We start from the raw sequence: 20,131 nt of genomic DNA, 5'->3' as shown, positions 1-20,131 counted from the left end.
CGGTGGCTCACACCTGTAATCCCAGCACTTGGGAGGTCAAGGTGGGTGGATCACCTGAGGTCAGGAGTTCAAGACCAGCCCGATCAACATGGTGAAACCCCGTCTCTACTAAAAATACAAAAATTGGCTGGGCACAGTGGTGGGCACCTGTAATCCCAGCTACTTGGGAGGCTGAGGCAGAAGGATCGCTTGAACACGGGATGCGGAGGTTGCAGTGATCTGAGATCGCACTACTGCACTCCAGCCTGGGCGACAGAGCAAGACTCCACCTCAAAAAAAAAAAAAAAAAAAAAAAAAAAATTACACTAGATATTCTATGAACTAAAAACACTAAAAAATATGTTTCTCAAAGGCATTATAAGGTTTTAAGACAGTGCCTTTAATATTAGAGATAAACAACTGGTAAGAGTGGGAAGTTCTAAAATGCAGGCTAGTTCACGGTATTAAGGAGAAAACATTTGGCGAATGACTAGATTCTGACTACATTTTTCTCAATCTAGTTTAAATTAAAGAAATGCAAATAGACTTTCTAGTCTTAAAATGGTACTAAAGTGGTGTTGAAAATGGCAGGACACAATCAGATGTATAAACTGGATCATCAGAAATATGTTTAAGTGTCTAGTTTAAAGATATCCTATTCACAATTTCAAAGTTGACAAAGCATGACAGATATCACAGTTTCTCCGTAAATGGCTATTAACTTTAAGAAAAATCTAGATCTGAAGAAAGTGTAATAATTTGCACAATACTCCAATAAACACTGATTGACAAAAAAGATAGTGTTGCAAGTGTACTTTAACATACTCCTTGCTGTTATTAGTTGAGTGAGTCTCGTATTCCTAGGATTTGTGGAAATCTGTATAACTGTTTATAAACCTTATTATGCCAATTAGATTATTTTCAAAAATAAAATAATTCAACTCTACCACTCTAGTAAATATCAAAAGGACAGTAGAGTAGGTATATAATTATTATTGTATTTACAAATTAACAATCTTCATGAATATTATTGTATCACATTGAATCACTGATTAACCTAAATTTTCTAAAAACTGTACTCTGGTTCTCTGAATGTTCTTAATTCAGAACATAAAAGATTAATTAAAAATCTTTTAAATACTGTTTTTAGTTTATTTTTTAGCTTAAAATTTAACATTGCATGCAACTTAACTGAAAAACCATTAGACTGACTGTTTTGTTTGTATTTTACTAGATAGGAGAAGTTACACATTTGAATGAGTATTATCTTCCTTAATATAATCACTCTTACATAATGAATATATTATAACTTTGTGAAACTTGTTTTTAGAAGTGTCGTTAGAATTAGCTCATAAGCATAGATGAAAAGTAGATTTTATAGGCTTTTCCCTTTTCTTTTCATAAAGTAGATACCAAGCTTGATCTTTCAGCCTTTTCTAAGATACTTTTAAAAATTAAAGAAAAAAAAATACACTAGTAATATAAATATCTTTAAAACATGGTGCTGTTTAAAAAGGAGATTAAAAAAATCGAAAAGCAAAATGTAATTGACTATATGATTGGAATAAGTAAATATATTCTAAAGCTGATGATTTTGATTATGATAACACTGATTTTAATGTATAACTTCTCACTGTAATGTTTAAAATATCAGTCTTAGTTTACAGTTATACCTTATAATAAATTATTGGTATACTGACATACCAAGCAATAGTGTGTCTGAACAAAACCAATATGGGCATCAGAAAACCCTGGTTCTAGCTTCAGCAATGCCTTTACCTACATAAGGGATAATGGACAAATCACTTGACTTTCTTCATGTGTATTATGAAGGGTTCAAATTAATAAAGACTTTGACCTACCTTGTATCTTTAATGCTTTAAGCATGTAATTATTAAACTATTTAGAAATAAAACTTTTAAATAAATTTATTGTGATTTATATTTCTTCCGAGTGTTTTTTAAAACTCTGAGAATATTAGTTATTAATATTTTACTGTATACTACTACTTTGCATTATAGTGAAATCCATCACTACCATTAAACCAATTTTCACATGAACTTGAAACTTCTTTGGTTAAGAGTCAATGATCCTCCTAGCTTACCACTTACTATCTCATGTCTGTTGGTTTTTAAAAAAAAAAAATTGGCAAATGGTTTAAAAAGATTTAAGTAAGGCCTTCTCATTTGGTTAGTTTTCATGAAAAACTTTTCACCTCTCAAATGTTTAAAAATATAGTATGAATTAATCTGAGGGCTTTTTCCTTACTCTATGCCAGAATTACATATTCCAACCTACACACCAGCCACTATTTGTCATATTCAATCCTATATATATCCTTGCAGGAGTTATAACCAACAATTACAGAAAGATGGTAGCATCCCTGAACTACAAAAGCACCTGCCTGCTAGTGAGACCTGTGGTAGGCAGAGATTGATTAGAAATTGTATTCCAAGGAGTTAACTGAATAAAGTGAAAATTATTCACTTATATAAATGCATGAGTGCCATTTTGTAGTATAAACTCTTATCTAGCAAACTATATTACCTGCCCATGGGTATGGTAAAATATGTATAGAAATACAAAAAAATTAAGTTACACAATGAAATTCTCCTATACCTTTTGAACCCTTATCATATTATTGCTATATTAAGAACTGTGGAAACTGAATCCCAAACTTCTTTTCTGATATGCTATTCAGATTTGAAGGCTGGAAGTCAAGACCCAGGCTACTCTCTGTTTTTCTGCAATCCAATACTAGCAGAATTCTGAAAAGGTAGTTTTCACCACTGCCACCCCTGAATAAAAAGGAAAGAGAATAGATGTCAGGTAATATCAACATCAGATGTCACAGGCAGTCATCAGGTTATTCTTTCAGCTGCTTACCAGTGTGACTCCTTTTATGTACCATAAGCACATTGGGCCCAATGCAAACCATGCCACAGACGTCACATTTCAGTTTACCATTCGGAAGCCGGATTCCTCCCTCGCCTTGAAGCTCCTGGACTTTCCTGTTGTCAGCCACCTCGCTGCTCTCAATTAGGGGTTCTTCTAGGCTGCTACCCTCATCATGGCCCCTGATCTCATCTTCACGGCTCAGGGGTTTCCTGTCACACTCTTCATCACTCTGCATTTCTAGTTTTACTGAGTTTGCTGTAATTTGAAAAGAAGAAAATACATTTTAAATACATGTTATGTAATATCACCTACATCTCTTTTCCACTCATTGCCATTCTACTAAATGGGCGAAAATGATATATAAAGTAGAATAGGGTTCATCATCAAATGCCATGTTAATACATACTGTGTTCTATGATATTTTAGTGAAATGTCATGGAAGTGAAGATAGCTCAGGAAAACTCTAGGTAAACAGAATGACTCCTTATTTCTGCATACATTTGTTTCTTTAGCTTAGACATTTGCTTTTTAACAAGTTTTTTAATAATCCTGGTATTGGCTTTTGAGTCTGTCACTAAGGCTACTAAGACTGAGATAGGATTATGGAAGAAACAAGATTAAATATTGCTTAACACAGTGAACTATGCCTCCTCTTAATTTAATGATCATTATATGTACTTCATATTCTCTGTTTCTCATCAGAGTACTTGTATAAACCTGCTTCTGAACACAGCAAGAGAAACAATTCAGGAACTTAATCCAGCAAATGTCTTTGACATATGAAGATACACTGTCAAGGCAAATGTTCTAAAATCAGACTAAACACATATATTCAGTTTAGAGCTATAGAAATGTAGTACACAGATCTCACACGCTCTTAAGTTACTCCGCTTGTTTTTTCTATCTAAAAAATTACCTATGGAACATGCTTGAAAATCAAAGTATTCCAACTCTAATCTATGCACACCAAAAAGCAGCTAATCACAGGAATGGCATAGCATGCATGTACACACTTGCCACTGTTAAGAAATTTAATGCGTTCTGTTTGCTGTTTTTGGATCATCCCACAGAAAAGTTGGAATTTTGTTAGCACAGCCTTCATTCTGGATTGCTGACAGTCTTTTCATAAAGCAGAAACGAGGTTTAAGTGAGTATCAGTTTTTTATCCAGTAATATTGAAAATTTCTTAAGAAGTCATATCAAAGTTACTGAGCAAAACAACTTATTTGGTACTACTTGAGTAGAGGAAATATTTTCATAAAAAGGAAGTAAGTTATTTTCACTGCCATTGTTTTCTTAGAGAAACCACACAGTCTGTGATTTGTCATTAGTACTTATCACAAGAGGGTGCACTATCAAAATGGCTCTGTGGCAGAAGAGTACTGGCATTATAATCTTGAACTAATTATTTAAACTGAGTCTCATGTTTGCAAAGTAGACATGAATTCAGATAACTGAATAAAGTTCGAGCAGAACAGTTTAGGTATTAAGAGTGAGGACAGCGAGGAACTTAGGTTTAATTTCACCATGTCCTTTATAAAATGGGGATGATAATGGTACCTACTTCCTATGGTTGCTGTGGCATTAAATGAGTAAGTACAGGAAATGCGCTTATCTTTTATTTTTTTCTGGACATATTTTTTTCTGTGTTCTATTTCATAAGGTTTTTGTGAAGCTCTATCAACTTATAGTATATAAACCACTCTGAGATCTACAAAGTGATATGCATCCTTCCAGGACCCATTTCTAACCGAGTACCAACTATATTGAGTTTTACCCTACTTACAAATTGGTACTGCCTTACTGGTTTTTAAAAAGAGTTGGGACAGTATTGTATCCATCTTTATATTGCCAGCATGCTCAAGAATGTTGTGGTATATAGGAGATGTTGAAGTAGTATTTACTGAGATGTTCTACTAACTTAAGAGTTTTATTGCTTTAAACTGGCTTTGTATGTTTAAAGAACCCATAAACATGGCAAAGAAAAAACAAAAAACATAAAGAATAAAAATTAAAAATTAAGTTCTTTTGTAATCAAGCTCACTATCTTTCAGGCCCTCTCTCAAAAGCAACCAGTACCATAAGTTTCAAATTCCAAATAGTCTGAATCCATTTTATAAATGTAGTGTAATTTGTTCGTCCAGTTCATCATTGGAAATTCAAAATTATTTCTTGCTTCTTTCTATTACAGACATTCTTTTACAATACCACATAGTTCTGCTAATCTGACAGATTAAAACTGGTATTTTACTACGGTTTTTAAAAAGCATTTTAAAATTATGCGTGAAGTTAGACATCTTTTTCTATGTTGAAATGTTCTGTATTTTTTCTCAGAATTGTTTATCAAAGTTGTCTGCCCATTTTTCTATTAGGTTATCAGTCTTTTCTCACTGAATTTAAATGCTCTTTATATACTAAGGAACTTAGCCCTGTGTTTATGATGTGTTTTGCAAAAATTTTGGTTTATCTCTTTACTTAAGGGCATTTTTTTGGCATATATGCTAATTTCACATGTTGAATTGTTAAAGCCTTCAGTTATGGCTCTTGGATTCTATATCTTGCATCAATAGGTTTTTCCATAATCTAAGTAATTCTTCCATGATATTTTTTCTGGTAAGGGAGACTTTTAAAATCAATGTAAAATGCTTTTGGTTATCCCATATAATGCTATATTCCATTCACAATTGTCATTTAAAATTAAACTTAAGAAGAAAGAAAATCATCGAAAAGTGTAACTTTATACAGCATGACTTTATACCACCTAGTGTGCATAAAGTTTATCAGAATTCCATTTCAGGAATGAAGAAATACATAACTGAAAGTGTAGTTTTAGAACCTGAAACTATGAGTCTATTAAATTTCAAAATAGCTCAGAATTATGAAGAATATGACTGACATTACACTACTAAATTATCTTTTTACCTACTGAGATTAAAAGTTAACATGAAACAGATAAAATGTGATTTTTAAAAGTATGAGATTATAAATATAGTTAGAAGTTTTTCTCTATAGAAGAATATACTTCAAATAAACACAGAAAAAATGTATATTTTGCTAAAACCTAAATAGACAAGAAATAGTAAGCTGTAGTAATCTCTTCTCTAACAACACTATAAAGAAATATATGTTTATAATATATGAATGTATACAATTTTGCTGTACTGATAGAGTAAATCAATAAAGTCCAACACATTTTAATATACATACGTCATAGATTAAATTTAGCATTTACATGGTGTGTATATAGAAACAAAATCCCAGTGTAACTAACTAATCTTTAACCCATCTCACTACAATTAGGTTGAAACTCTAGAATAAAAAGCAATTATTCTTTGAATCTTAACTATTAAATAGAAAAGTTTTCTCCACTCATAGAAACTCTCCCATGGTTTATTTTCACTATTTAAGATGTTTTCAATTAATGTAGAACACCTAATATTTTAATTTATTAATGATTAAATGTAAGTAGTAAACTTAAGTGTACTCTAAATTATAACTTATATATTAAGACTTTTGTTATATTTGTAGCTATGCTATATGATGCTACAACTATTGAATTACAGCTATTAACCACTGTACAATAATATTCAGAGTCCTTTAGTTTTCAAATATTTGAAATTAGACTTACATGAAATTTCTTTTACAATTTGGTAACACAAAGACATTCTCATAAATGGGTTATAAAGATGAAAACTTGTTCATTTGAGTAAAATGAAATCTCACTGTTACAATTCTCAATACCAAGAGTTATTTTTCAAGCTTGTTTCTCTGATATGAAATAAAGAATGTAAAAGTTGGGCATATTTGTGGAAATGTACACACGTTATCATATGCTAATAAACAATAATGACTTAAGTTAAAAAGAATTTTGCCAGAACAAATTGTTAGCAATGAAAAAGGGATATGAAATAAGATTTTAGTTTTGATGATAAAGATGTTTCTTATACTTCATTTGTAATGGCACTTCCATTTAGCATTTATATTTATAACTGTTATATCCATATTTTAGTAGACTCAGGTTTGTGAACACACGGCAAGAATAAGTTAATAGAAAAAAACTGTTACGATCAAGTTTATGTAGAAAAAGCTTTGAATATATTTCAGGATAAAAAGTGCCACATATTTTTCCAAAAAAAAAAAGCTTCAGGATATAAATATTCTTATGAATTCAAGCTTTTCCCCTCTTCTTCTTTATGCTTTCAAAATATAATTATAAACACTAGAATGTAATCTTGATGCCATAAAAACAACTAGTTTAATCAATTCCATTTACAAATAACAAGAAGTAAAGACACTTGTACAGATACTCTCTTTTTTAAAGTGACTTTCAAGCCAAACAATTTTCAATTACAAAAGTTTCTTCAGTAACCATTCTAGGCTCTCTACAATCAAAGGTTTCACAATAGTCCTTGCTTCCAGATACATAATAGTGAATGGACAGTTACACTAGACTTGCCTTTAATTCACTAATATGGTAATAAAAGGATAACTGAATCCTTTACACAGGTAAACAAGTATAGATCATTGCGGAAGAAAAGGTAGAATATAAAACCAAATGGGGCAAAATCATGTTATTTTGTGAAGCTATTAAAAACAAATTAATTTAATCCAATCAGTGCTATGATGGACATTTTCTTTGCCACCACTGTACTTGAAAAAGTTAAAAAAAAAAAAAATCAAATCCAAATTTTACTCACATAAGAATGAAAAGGATAATAAAATGCACAACAGTCATTACATACATTTGTAGACCTTTACGTTCATTCCTAGAACTCATCTACCTTTGCCAATAAGGAACAAAGATAGCACTGAATTCTCTTTAAAAATCATTAAACCAGTAAATATTTATTAAGTATCTACTACTTGCCTAATATTCTGTCAGCAATGATAGTAAATGTTTAAAGCCTAAAGCAAAAAAGTAGTATTAACTTAAATAAGAAACCCATATTAACAGAAGAGTATGTACTCCAAAAATGGCCATAAAAGAGTTCATGAGTAAGAATACAAGAAATATTTTACTAACATATGTAATTTGGTTACATAATAAATCTATTGAACTGAACAAGATGTAAATGTGAAAAGGCACTTATTTATAACTTGGACATTTTACTTTACTACTTTTTACGCTATAACTTCACAAAGTCACCCATCTGTGCAAGACAGCATATGATTTTGCAGTCTGGCAATTTATTTCTTTAATTATATGAATTCTCAATTTTTAAAAATTTTAAGAAAGAGATCACTTTATCTGCATGATAAGTATATTAATTTTGATTTTTCAAATTAAGATAATAAATTCTGCCCTCATCATTAGAATTTGATTTTCACAAATAATGCTATAATTTTTAAATGTCAAGTTCTGGAAACACCATACATAGTAATCAGAACTGAAAATATCAGTAAGACTTTTTTAATATACATATTAAACTTTCTACAACTTAAAACTTTATTATTAATATGACTGGATTCTACTAATCTACAAACAAGTTAGTCAAGTTTCCTAACCAGGAAAATAACACAGAGGGATCATGGTTTATTTTCTCTACTTAAAGTGATATATTTATTGATCTGATAGAGTATAAAATAAGCTTTCTAGTTTAATTTCTACGGAATTAGTGACTTACATTTGTTTAGTTGCCAAAGTGTGTATTTTAATTTTAATTTTTAATTTTTTAAGGAAGTAAATATTATGGGAATTAAAGAAATATTTTTTTCACAATGTGGAATAGAAGATAGTAAAATAACATTCTTACTTATCAAATGAAAAAAAAATGTATTTCAGGTGTGATGTGTAAGTGGACTTTTTATATGCTTGGTTTCTGTTCCCTGAGAATTGAAGTGGGCACTTAAGGGATTTTATAACTTACAAGCATGAATGTTTCCCAATCTATGCCAGACACTTGAAATGGTGTTACGTACACCAATGAAACCAATATGGCTATCTAATAATTTATTGAAGTTGCTTCTGCACTAATATAACTCTCTCCCATTTAAACTTTCTAAACAGAAACACCAAACATTATTAAATCCACATTAATATCCCAACAGCTGTTCAAATAATGTGTTAGGAAAACAAACTGCCTTCAAAACGGTGATGTAAAGCCCAATTATTTACTAAGAATTTACCAACAGTCTAAACAATTAAAGTAAAATCACATCACAACAAAGCTATATGCAATCATTTTTTAATATCCTCAGCAAAATTTCACACAATATATTTGTTCCTTTTGACTGCGGATAGGGAAGTGGATGAGTCTTGAAAAACAGCTTCTTCACAACATCCTTAAAGAATTCGTTTTAGAAATGGTTGGACATGTCCAGACACTGGTGTCACTAAGCTGCAGTTGAGCCACTTCTGGGTAGCATTCTAAATCTGTTTATCACATCACTTCACTTTTCTCTCCGTTCTCTTTCTTCTCTGTTCAATATAGCTATATTATGTATTTCTTAAACCCACTGGAGTTACTCCAGATCAAGACAGTACTGATTTCTGAAATACTGTTATTATTCCAACAATAGTGTAGTAAAGTTTCCCTGCACCTAAAGGCGAAAAACCAGGGTCTCTGCCACCTCTTCTGCCGTTTAACTTGTTATGGGACCTTGGGGTATTTGTTTATCCTGACACAGCCACTAGTACCATCTAAACTATGGGGGGAAGTAACACTTGATATTCCTGAAAACAGCAGGCTAGATAAAATAATCTCTGGTAGACTACAGATTTAGAATCCTTTTAATGATAATAGTAACAATAATGATAATAATAATAGAAAAATAAGACAGTTTTTATGATTTATAAAATACTGACAAATTCTTTTTTGATCCTCAAAATGACTGCATTGTAGGAAGGGCAGCCACAGATAAACACTGAAGCATGATTGTTAAGTGGCTATTGAAAGGATACAAGTTAGTAAATGTGAACCTGACAGTAACTCAAGATCTTTTGACTCATAGCCTATCCATCCTTCTATGACATGATACTGGCTCTCCAATGAAACAAGTAACTGACATTAGTATTATATTCAGGACAAAAATCAGTCATAGGCAAACAGTTCTTTTGGTAGCTCTAAAACTATATCCACCAGTTGAAGAGGATACCAGAAATTTAAGTCCAGAATAGTCAGATAAAGAAATGTTAAGTTTTCATAAACCAAACTATTGAATTACGACTTTCTATCAAAACTGGGATGCATATCTCACTCAAAACAACTACCTCCTAATTTTAAAATTTGCTTTGGTGTTGTCAAGGGTATGTCTATGCAGTACACCTAGTTGCTGAAGAATCTGTTAATATTCAATCTTTTCCTCCTCCTCTCTATTTTTTAACATTAATTTCTATATTCCTTGTCATGCTATGACTTATCAGTGGTAGGTCAAGGCAGCAATTTGAGCAGTAAGTCAGTATTATCAATTTTAATCTCTAAACCAATAGTTTATGAAGGATAGCATTTCAGGATTTCCTTTGTGGTCATGTTTGACAGTCTTGTGTCAACTACTGATAGAACGATAATAAAGACCAAAAACTTTCCTCCCTACTTTCATGGAAAAAAAAATTGTAAAAGAATGGAGAGCAAAATATCTAACTTCCTGATGATCCTCCACAATGCATGAAATCTTATATAGCATGCACATCATCGAAACACACACCTTTATTACCTAGCACAGTAGCACCATTGTGGCCCACAGATAGAGTTTCTATTTTTTGGCAGACAACTAGTTTATGAGAACTACACAATGCAGAGAAAATAAACCTACTTTAAATAGAAATGCCTCAGCCAAACAGCAGTTTATTCCTTTATCCAATGAATGATTTCATTTGCCAAGTCCTAAAGGTTCAATATCTTCTGTGTCTTGCATATCCAACTGTTTTTGCATCTTCTTGGGCAATACAACTACTTTAAGATCCCCATGACTTCTCACCTGGAACAATATCAAAAACTTTCTAACTGGTCTCTTTTCTTCAAACTTTTGCCACACTCTTCTCCCCCAATTCATCTATATTCAATTGTTAGATTAATCTTTCTATTGCAGAGTTCATATTACTCTTCTAAATGTCTTCAAGGACTGCCTACTGCCTACACATTAAATACAAAGGCACTGGTGTGGAATTTAAGGACATCCAAAGTGTAGTCCCATTATATCCCTCAGCCATATGTCCTATGAGTCTTTTAGTTACTCATACCTTTTCCAGCCAAACCACTGTCCTCAGTCTTTGTGAAGCACATTTATACATCTCTACTTACTGGTTTTTGTTTTTGATTTTGCTTTTTTCCCCAAGCATCTGCTTTTATTTTCTGGGATACTTCCCCTATTTCTATAAAAATTAGCACATCATTAAAGGATCACTTATCTGTTACCTTTTTTCATGACTGTTTTCTGAGCAAAAAGTTCTTCTCCTATGAAACTTACGTCACTTTACATTTCAGTGATTTCATCCGAACATTTGCCTTACCTCTACACTGCATACACTGTAAGGTCCTTGAAAGGTAATATTGCCTTTATCCATAGTTGTAAAATCATCCTATCCTTACATATATGAAGCACCCAATATGTATTTATTGAACCAGTGCTGCCGATTTACGTATGATATTTCTCTTTTTAAATTATGGAGACTTCACATAAATCAAACATGTGTGATGAATAAATATAACAACACAGATTTAGGTTTTAAACACAAATCACCAATATCAACATAATATTAATTAAAGAACCAGTAATGACAGGAAAGAATTTAGGTGCATTTTATATATATATATATATATCTCAACTGAATAAATTACAAGAGCCACTCTATGAAGTACGTAATTTTATCTTCATTTTACTCAAAATCAGTGAAGTAACATATTCAATGGGTATAAATATTCAGAGTCAGAGCTGTGACTAGAACTCAGAACTGATGACCAAATTCTTGCTATTTCCCTATGACGCCAAAAGCACAGTAGCTAGTAGTAGTTAGTAAAGAAAAAAACAGATGTCGGTATGTTAAAGAATACCTTTGAATCAGTGTATACAATCTGATATGTTTTTTATTCTACAGTGGAATACAGGTGTAGTAGATTGCCAGTCTGAGGTAAAGAGAAATTTGTCTGAGTAAGTCTGTTTTGGAAGAAGACCAACTTATACTGCCAAATTTCCTGAGCGTGGATTTTATTTCATATAAGAGCAATCTACTTTGAACTGGCGTTTGGCAACCATCTGCTTAACATAACTGTGGGAGGCTTGTGAAGCAAATTACATTGTGAAATTATCTCTTTAATAAGAGAAGTACAAAATTCTTAACCTAACTTCTGTAAGAAGTAAAATAATTACTACAAGATCCAGCTGAGTGGGTATGTTCCCAAAGGGACCCGCAAGGATTCCCAGAGGTCACTAAGGACGCTTAAACGAGGTCAGAAGGCAAGGCTGCTGGCAGCTAAACAGAAAGAGATAAGGAATGGAGCAGGGTTTCTATCACTGGGCAACGGCAACAGAGGGAGGAGCCAAAGCAGTGCAACACACTTCAGCAGCTTTACTGGGTCTCTGAAGTGAAGCAACAGGGGAATCCAACAGCTTTCCATACCCCAGGTTCAAATATCCTTGGGTCATACACATTGAGATCAAGGCTACAAAATTTCTTTCCCTGCTGTTCTTCCATAAACACTGTACTATTGGTCTGAGTCAAACAAACGGAGTCTGCATTTGGCCCTGAGATGCAGGATTGGCCAGTTAGAAATTAATAACCAATAAGATCTATCAAGTAGTGAGAAAGAGAAAACTTGTGGTGATTAAGGGCAATTAAAGCAAATTTTGACAGATCAGTACCAGATACTTATTTTCCACAACGTAGCAGCAGCAGTTTTTGTTGTCGTTGTTGTTCTTTACCGTGCTCATACCTAGCTTCCTACTCCTAATGAATGAATGAACATTTTAAGTAGGATTATAGAATGCATATAATTAAAGGCAAAAACATTTACAAAGCAGCAATCCTATGAAGTATTTAAATCATGGAAATACCAGATTATAACATCTGTGTTTAAATGCTTACATATACAAATGTTAGGAAGTCACTTGCTGGCTCCCTGCTTCCTACTGTATAAAGTGAAGATAATATCCTGTACATTAAAACTGTGAAGACTGGAAAAGCATGAAATCACTTAAAGCAAGCAACATAGCCCTGTGGTTAAAGAGCAAGGGCTCTAGGTCCACTGCCCTGAAGTTTAAGGCCAGGTTCTTTTACTTATACATGACCTTAGGAAACCTAAGTTTCAATTTTCACATCTATAAAATCAAAATAATGACAGCAGCTGCCTCCTAGGGTTGTCCTGAGTATTAAATAAAATTGTATAAACAATACACTTGGAACTTTTTGCTTCTTATTAATATATCTATATGAAAGCATTTCATAAGTATCAACATCAAACAAACATAAATCTGGGGTTATGTTTACTACATGGAAGTACAGGGAAGATGCAGAAGGCTTTATGAAGGAAAAGGCACGTAAAATAGTACTAATAAGTTGGATATAACTTATATAGAAGGAGAACTAGCCAGCACTCAAGATAGCGGCAAGCACGAAGAGAGGAAAAAGGCATGAGTACATGTTGGTTGTGAATGACATCATTTTTTCCAGAATGGATACAATCATTGGATAATATATAATAGAACATATTCTAAAACCACAGAACATTTAAAATTGAGTAAAGCACAAGAGAATTAATGCTTGAATGGCAACAAGACAGATATATTCCCTGCTTTTATGGCACTAGTGAAAGGTATGCATATAGATATATATGTCTATCTTTTTATATATAGAGGCAACTATGCACTGTAAAATATTTTGATGAGAAATACAAGGACTCATAAGCCTCACACCACCACATCAGAATATTCAGCTACTATAAAACCTCAGTGCAAAATATAGAGCATAAAAAAATCAAGAAATATTCTCACAAGATCACTAACTCAAAAAGATAACTTCTCATTGTAAGTAGTTACTTTAAGCATGCCATCCTTGTATTTGTGAACTGAAGTCTTGAGTATTCAATGAGTTATCTGTCTCCATTTCTAAATGACCATCTAAACAGCTTTCTAAAACTCATAACTAAAGTATGTGAAACATATTAAAGTGATGACTATGCACCATAGAAAGCAAAGTAGACATATAAGGTATAGTTGAAGAGCATATAAATGGCTTGCTTTTAACACTTGTGTATGTATGGTATTACATTAATCAGATGTAAGAGAGTTCCTTATCCATTTAAAAAATACTTCTTTTAGAATACTTGATGTTTTCTGGTCAGGTAAGTAGATCAAAATTTATACAAACTGGGTTTTATTTCTTCTATTAACTGGTGATTTAGCACTGAAGATCACATCTATGTCACCTGGAATTGTACAAGTTACCTTCTAAGAGGCTTAGCTTCCTTTTCTGTGAAATAAAGGTAATGCTACTGATTTGTGCAGGTAAAATGCTTAAAAGCCTACCTGCCTGAGGTTAAGGATCTTAAGATCCCTTCAGTCTACGGTAATCTACGATTACAGAATACAACCAGATTATTCTTTAAGCTTTACATAAATAACTATTTGTGTAATTGGTAACAGTTATTGGTCACTATTATAAGTAATAGTATAAATTTATTTATACAAAATCTGTTCCTAGGTTTGGGGTTTGGGTAAAGATCTACCTTTCAGATCATATATTTGAAACCTCTGTGCATGCCTAATTTTATGTGTTCAGGTGTTTCTGAGGGTCACAGGTAAGAGCATGTTTAAATGTGAATGTACATTTATACATATGCATAGTAATATACTGGACACCTAGTTGGTATGTGTGCAGGATGTTCTTTATTAAGCAATAAATGTTAGCTACTTAAGCAAAAGATAGTGCAATGTGATAAATGTGCCATCCCATGTGTTTCCTTCAGTTGGATGTTGGCTAGCATCCAGGAGGGAGGAGAAAAAAAAAAAACACATACTCAAAACTTTAAAAAGAAAAAAGAAGTGCTACAACCTTCACAAAAAGCATAAAGTCCTTGACTCAAATAATGTTAGGAAGACTCTTTTGAGTTTTTCTTTTTTTTCTACTTTGTCCCCGTCAGGATGTGAACCCTGCCATTATGTATGGCTTGCGGCTGTTTGCGAGTTTCCTCCCCATCTGGGACTAAGAGGCAAATTGCAGGTTTCCAGGGAGGGGAATGCTGTTACAGTAGGGATCACCTCAGCACTTCACATGGATTGTGCCAAGCCCAGTGATACCAGCTACCTTGCTCCCTGGGACAAGCCAGCCACCAGGTTTTGTACTCTTTGTTACTGAAAATATGTAAGGCATTAGTTTCAGAAGCCTAAAGTCTTCCTTTTCTTAAAGGCTATAAACATACGAATAACCATTAAAAGTTATTTTAATCTTCCACCTTTAAAATGAATGCAATTATTTCAGGAGCACAAGAATGCCCGAATCTAGCTTTTTGTCACTCTCATCTTCCAAAGCCCACTGTCTTCTTTCACGTTCCTAGCAGGTTGCCTTTGTTCAAGGCAGCACATGCTTACTAAAAGCACCTCTCATTCCATGGAAACTGTCAGCAATTACCGCAATGAACTTTAAATCTTTTTCCTCTAACTACTGTAGTATTCTAGAAATAATGATACAACTTCTCACTGCTTTAAAATGTCAAGCTGACCACTCAGAAATTCAAGCTATGTTTCTCCAGGAAGGTCCAAATGATAAGACATTTTATGTGCCTTCCATTTTATCTCCTGTTCCATTACTACACTGCCTAACACCTTCACAGTATAGCAACACCTCCTGGGACAAGCTGAAACCTAAATGAAACACAAAAGCTGCAACCTGAACAAAGTTAGCAATATGTTTTTGGCAACAGCAAGCTGTTTTTGTCTTTTCTTTCCTTGATCTAACACTATCAGTTGAATTAATTTTATTTTCTTCCTCATAGTGCTATTTCTAAGTAGATTAAATCTATTGCATGACTAATTTACCTAGTGGCAAGGTAGCCTGCCTTTAAATGTGCAATATTTTTAACAATAAACACCTAGCATACTCCATTATTTTCATGCATTTTGAGATTAAATTTATATTCAAATATCTGGTTTGACTTTTATACTCAGAGGAAAAAAAATACCTTTCAGAAAGTTGAACTAACTTCCTTAAACTCAGGAAGCTTTAAACTTCCAGCTGACAGAAGAATTATCAATTTACAAGGTTAATATGAATACCATAAAATCCTGATAGTTTTTCAAATAATATGGAAAACACAGGACATATTTTAACTATGCTTAATTATGGGAAAGAGACATCCATTATTAAGAAAGAGATCAAGTAAGTCTTAAATGGCATTATCTTTAACTACATAACAGAAAATTAAATTAAGGAATAGAATCCTGAAGAATAGCTTTTGCAGACAGAAAATTTAGCTTCTTCCTTCACATATTAAAACTCCTGTTACGACTACATCTAATATAAAAAGAATGTGGACTTGGGAACTCACTGGATTGTATTCCAGGATCAGGGAATTCACTGATTTTCAGGATACCCTCTTCCCATCATCACTTTCCCATAATAACAGAAAAACAAATAAGCAAATCAATTTATCAAATACCAATTTATAGAGTATAGTATACACACTAAACGCTGCTAAGTATTGTAGCTACAGGACTAGACAAGACAGGCACGACTTATAGTCTGGTTGGGGATAGAGGCAATCCTAACAATGTAAGCAGTTCTCAGACAAGGACAGTACAGAATGCCAGATGGGAGCACGGTCTCAGTGCAAAACACAGTGTTTGAGGGGAACTAAAAGGAAGAGACAGTAGAGTCAACGACGGTGTCCAGGTCTCTCAAAATAATACTGCTGGAAAAGAAAGGCTTAAGGTCCTTAAAGGTTAAAATCCAGGGCCAATGGGACCACAGGAATTTATTATTCTGGGGGCTAGTTTTGTGAAATTGGTAGTAATGGAAGGAACAAATGAACAGAGGGAAAAGTACTAACATTTAGTGAAGGTGCATTTAGTTGGGCATCCTTCAACATTAGCCATTTAATTACCAAACAAATCTTTCCAGAAAGTAATAGTTTCATTTTATACAAAAGGAAGCTAAGGATCAAGACCACATCACAATGTTGAATAATACTGTGTGTCTGAACCAGTCAAACACCCTCATAATGTATATCATTGGCTATAAAGGAAACCAAGTTGGGGGAAAATGCTTCTACAAATATGGGAATTCAAAGTCTTTTTCCATTAATGGGGCCATTTATATTTTACTAGATATTATACAAACAAATATTTATTAGTAACTGATATCTGAATATTACGGAATAAAAATATACAACATTAAAAAACACAAGCTCATTTACTAAGTAATATGCAAACGAGTGAAATGCAACAAAATAAATAGAAAAGTGCAAAGAATCTGCAGAGAAAAGGGAATGGAATGCAATGAGTGAGTCTAACAACTGGGCTTTTTACAGCCAGTTTCAAGGTGATAAAATGTGAGTGTTCATTCATTCACTCAACAAATATTTATGGGGTAAGACTTTTGTACCAGACACACTGCTAAGCACTCAAGATACAGTAACGATCAAGCCATAGTCCTAACTTCACATTTTGTTTATATTAGGTGGAGACAAGAGGAGGTCACAATCCTATTACAAGTATCTGTCTGTGTGGAAGGAGGGGGTTAGTATAAAGGCAGAAAATTGGGAAGAAGGAAAGCTCCCAGCAATTCACTCAAATTCCTGAACTAAGGACTTGTAGCTCTACCATATATCCCTTTATCAGAAATAGCATCATTTCATTATGGCTTTATAGATCTATACTTTTGTTTTTATTATGTAAACAACTAACAAAGCAGAATATTTACTGTTGAAAATACACATGTCAGTATCAACTGGTAGTTCTCACTAATAATTCCTAGGTTGTTTCCACCACAAATATAAACAAAATTATATAATTGTCTTTTTTTCACTATGAAGGTAGCCCTACAATGCAAGCAAAACCTAAAAATATTAAAATGAAACACACACATACACCCACACACACACATTTTTGAATGAAAACCTAAAATGAAACCTCTTCAACCCATTATAGTCACCATCATTAGATACAAGATCGCTATGACAAGTAATAGAACATTGGTCAAAAATAATAGCTTGTTTAAAACTTCTACATGCTGATAATAGTTGCAAGCTTTCACTATGTTGCCATATTATCAGTCTTAATGAAATTCACTTGTCAGTTCTGTTTTCAAACAGTGAATTCTCACCCTGCATGACAGGGGTAAAATTAAAATCTCTTTTCCCAATCAAATCAGCTAACGATGAAATATAAGAAAGGAGTAACTCAGAAATTTCTGTCACTAATTGGTCAAAAAAAGATTAGTTTTCAGATTCCTTTCCTTTGTTTTTTTTGGGTTTTTTTTTTTTCTATTTCAACTGATGATCTCCCTAAATGTTACCAGTCAGCTAATTCTTTTCTTTAAAAACTCACTTTGTCACCAGCAAATATATTGAGTAAAACTCACTGAAAATATATAGTGTTATACAATAGTAAGGAATAATGCAGTGACAGTCTACAATCTGCAGATTTTATTATCATTATCACTCACTGGGTATTGAACTTATCCCTGTAGTAGAATATGTCACCAAGCAGTTCATCCAAAGATAGAGAAGGCAAAGATACCTTTCTACATACCGACTTTAGTAACAAACTTTTATAAGCCTTGGTGTATTTCAGCACTCTTGAAAGTAAGTCTGTTAAGAGAAATGATCGTATTTATTTGTTTCCCCATTTATAGGGCACCTTATCAAACCTTGCATATTAGGTACACTAAACTTTATATATTCCAGTGTTTTTATTTTAAGCTTTTGCTGAAAACTGTTAAACATAGCAACTCAATAAAAATTAAGTATGGCCTAGAAGAAGAAATAAAAACTCAACGAAAATGACACATGAACATGAAATGTAAGGCACTGAAACCCACTCAGTTAGGACTGAATTTATGCTGTTTTATAAATTTTATTCTGCTTAAGCTTCTTCAATATTCTCAAATGATGGCCAATCAATGTTTCCTTTTTTTCATTCATTTAATAATGCATAAATTCAGTAAATATTCAGACAGAATACTTATCCAGTACAAGTACAGTATTGTCTCGGATGCAAGAAGGCAGAAGGTTTACAGGAATAGATGTAAACATTTTATTTAAAAACCTTAAAGTTTACTTAATATGTCATAAGTCCACATTCTTCGTGATTTGGGGGAAGTGGAAATGAAGACTGTTTTTCCAGTCCTTGAAAAACATCACAAATAAAAGTTAATACAAGAAGCTACTATAGTTAATCTGGTACTAGGAACTGAGATACAAGAAACCAATCACTGAACTAGAAGTAAGATTCCTAGATTCTACTGCTGGTTAGTGATGGAGTTCAATGAGTAAAAGTGGAGGTAAATGTTAGTGTCTCAGTTTTCCAATAAATAACCAGAAATAAACTAACTCCATATACACAGAAGAAGTATATAAAAATTAAACAGAAAACACTTTCAGGGAAATATTAAACAATTGATAGTATCCATTACTAACATGATCTATTTTTCATAAATATAAAAATGTAGAGTACGACAGAATTATTCAAATGCTTGATAGCATGTTACACCTTTGAAAGATGTAACACTACAAGAAAAACAGCAGAAAAATCAATGTACACTTCACTTTTCCAAAATGTAAAGCATATATTAAATATACAAAATGAAAATCAGGGAAGTGAAAGCCATGTTAACTTCTAATGAATCAGAAGTCCATAAAAACTTATAAATAATGTAATCTTTTTTTTTTTTTTTTTTTTTTTGAGATGGAGTCTTGCTCTGTCACCCAGTCTGGAGTGCAGTGGCGCGATCTTGGCTCACTGCAACCTCCGCCTCCCTAAATAACCTAAATTTTAAAAATTCAGAATGATGTGAAGAATTATCTCTAAAACAAAATCCAGAAGTAGAAAAAAATAAATTTCATTTTCACAATCCCTGGGATCCAGAAACTTGTACCTATTTGACCCAGTTCCTATAATCGTTTCCCTGGTCCCTTGAATGTATTTTACTAAACTCTCAAACTGAGAAAAGTGACAATATTCATTATTTTGTTGTAAATAGCCAGAGCATTGATTTAAATATACAAATGGAAAACAGTATGGCGATTCCTCAAGGATCTAGAACTAGATGTACCATATGACCCAGCCATCCCATTACTGGGTATATACCCAAAGGATTATAAAT

General features: G+C 32.8%; 1 protein-coding gene across 2 annotated transcripts in view; it reads right to left on the bottom strand.

The window, feature by feature from the left end:
* IKZF2 (IKAROS family zinc finger 2 (Helios)) overlaps window positions 1–20,131 on the bottom strand; it is a 165,778-nt gene that overhangs the window by 57,247 nt on the left and 88,400 nt on the right. The window contains exon 5 of one of the 2 annotated variants that reach the window (XM_011990876.1): window positions 2,944–3,132. In XM_011990876.1, the coding sequence (XP_011846266.1) occupies window positions 2,944–3,132 (189 nt within the window). Of the gene's footprint in view, window positions 1–2,865; window positions 3,133–20,131 lie in introns of both variants that reach the window. The other variant, XM_011990875.1, reaches the window with a different exon arrangement.

This window comes from Mandrillus leucophaeus, unplaced genomic scaffold (assembly GCF_000951045.1).
Source record: "Mandrillus leucophaeus isolate KB7577 unplaced genomic scaffold, Mleu.le_1.0 Scaffold386, whole genome shotgun sequence".
NCBI lineage: Eukaryota > Metazoa > Chordata > Mammalia > Primates > Cercopithecidae > Mandrillus > Mandrillus leucophaeus.
The sequence above is the reverse complement of the archived record's forward strand: the minus strand, read 5'-3'. Positions and strand labels throughout refer to the sequence as shown.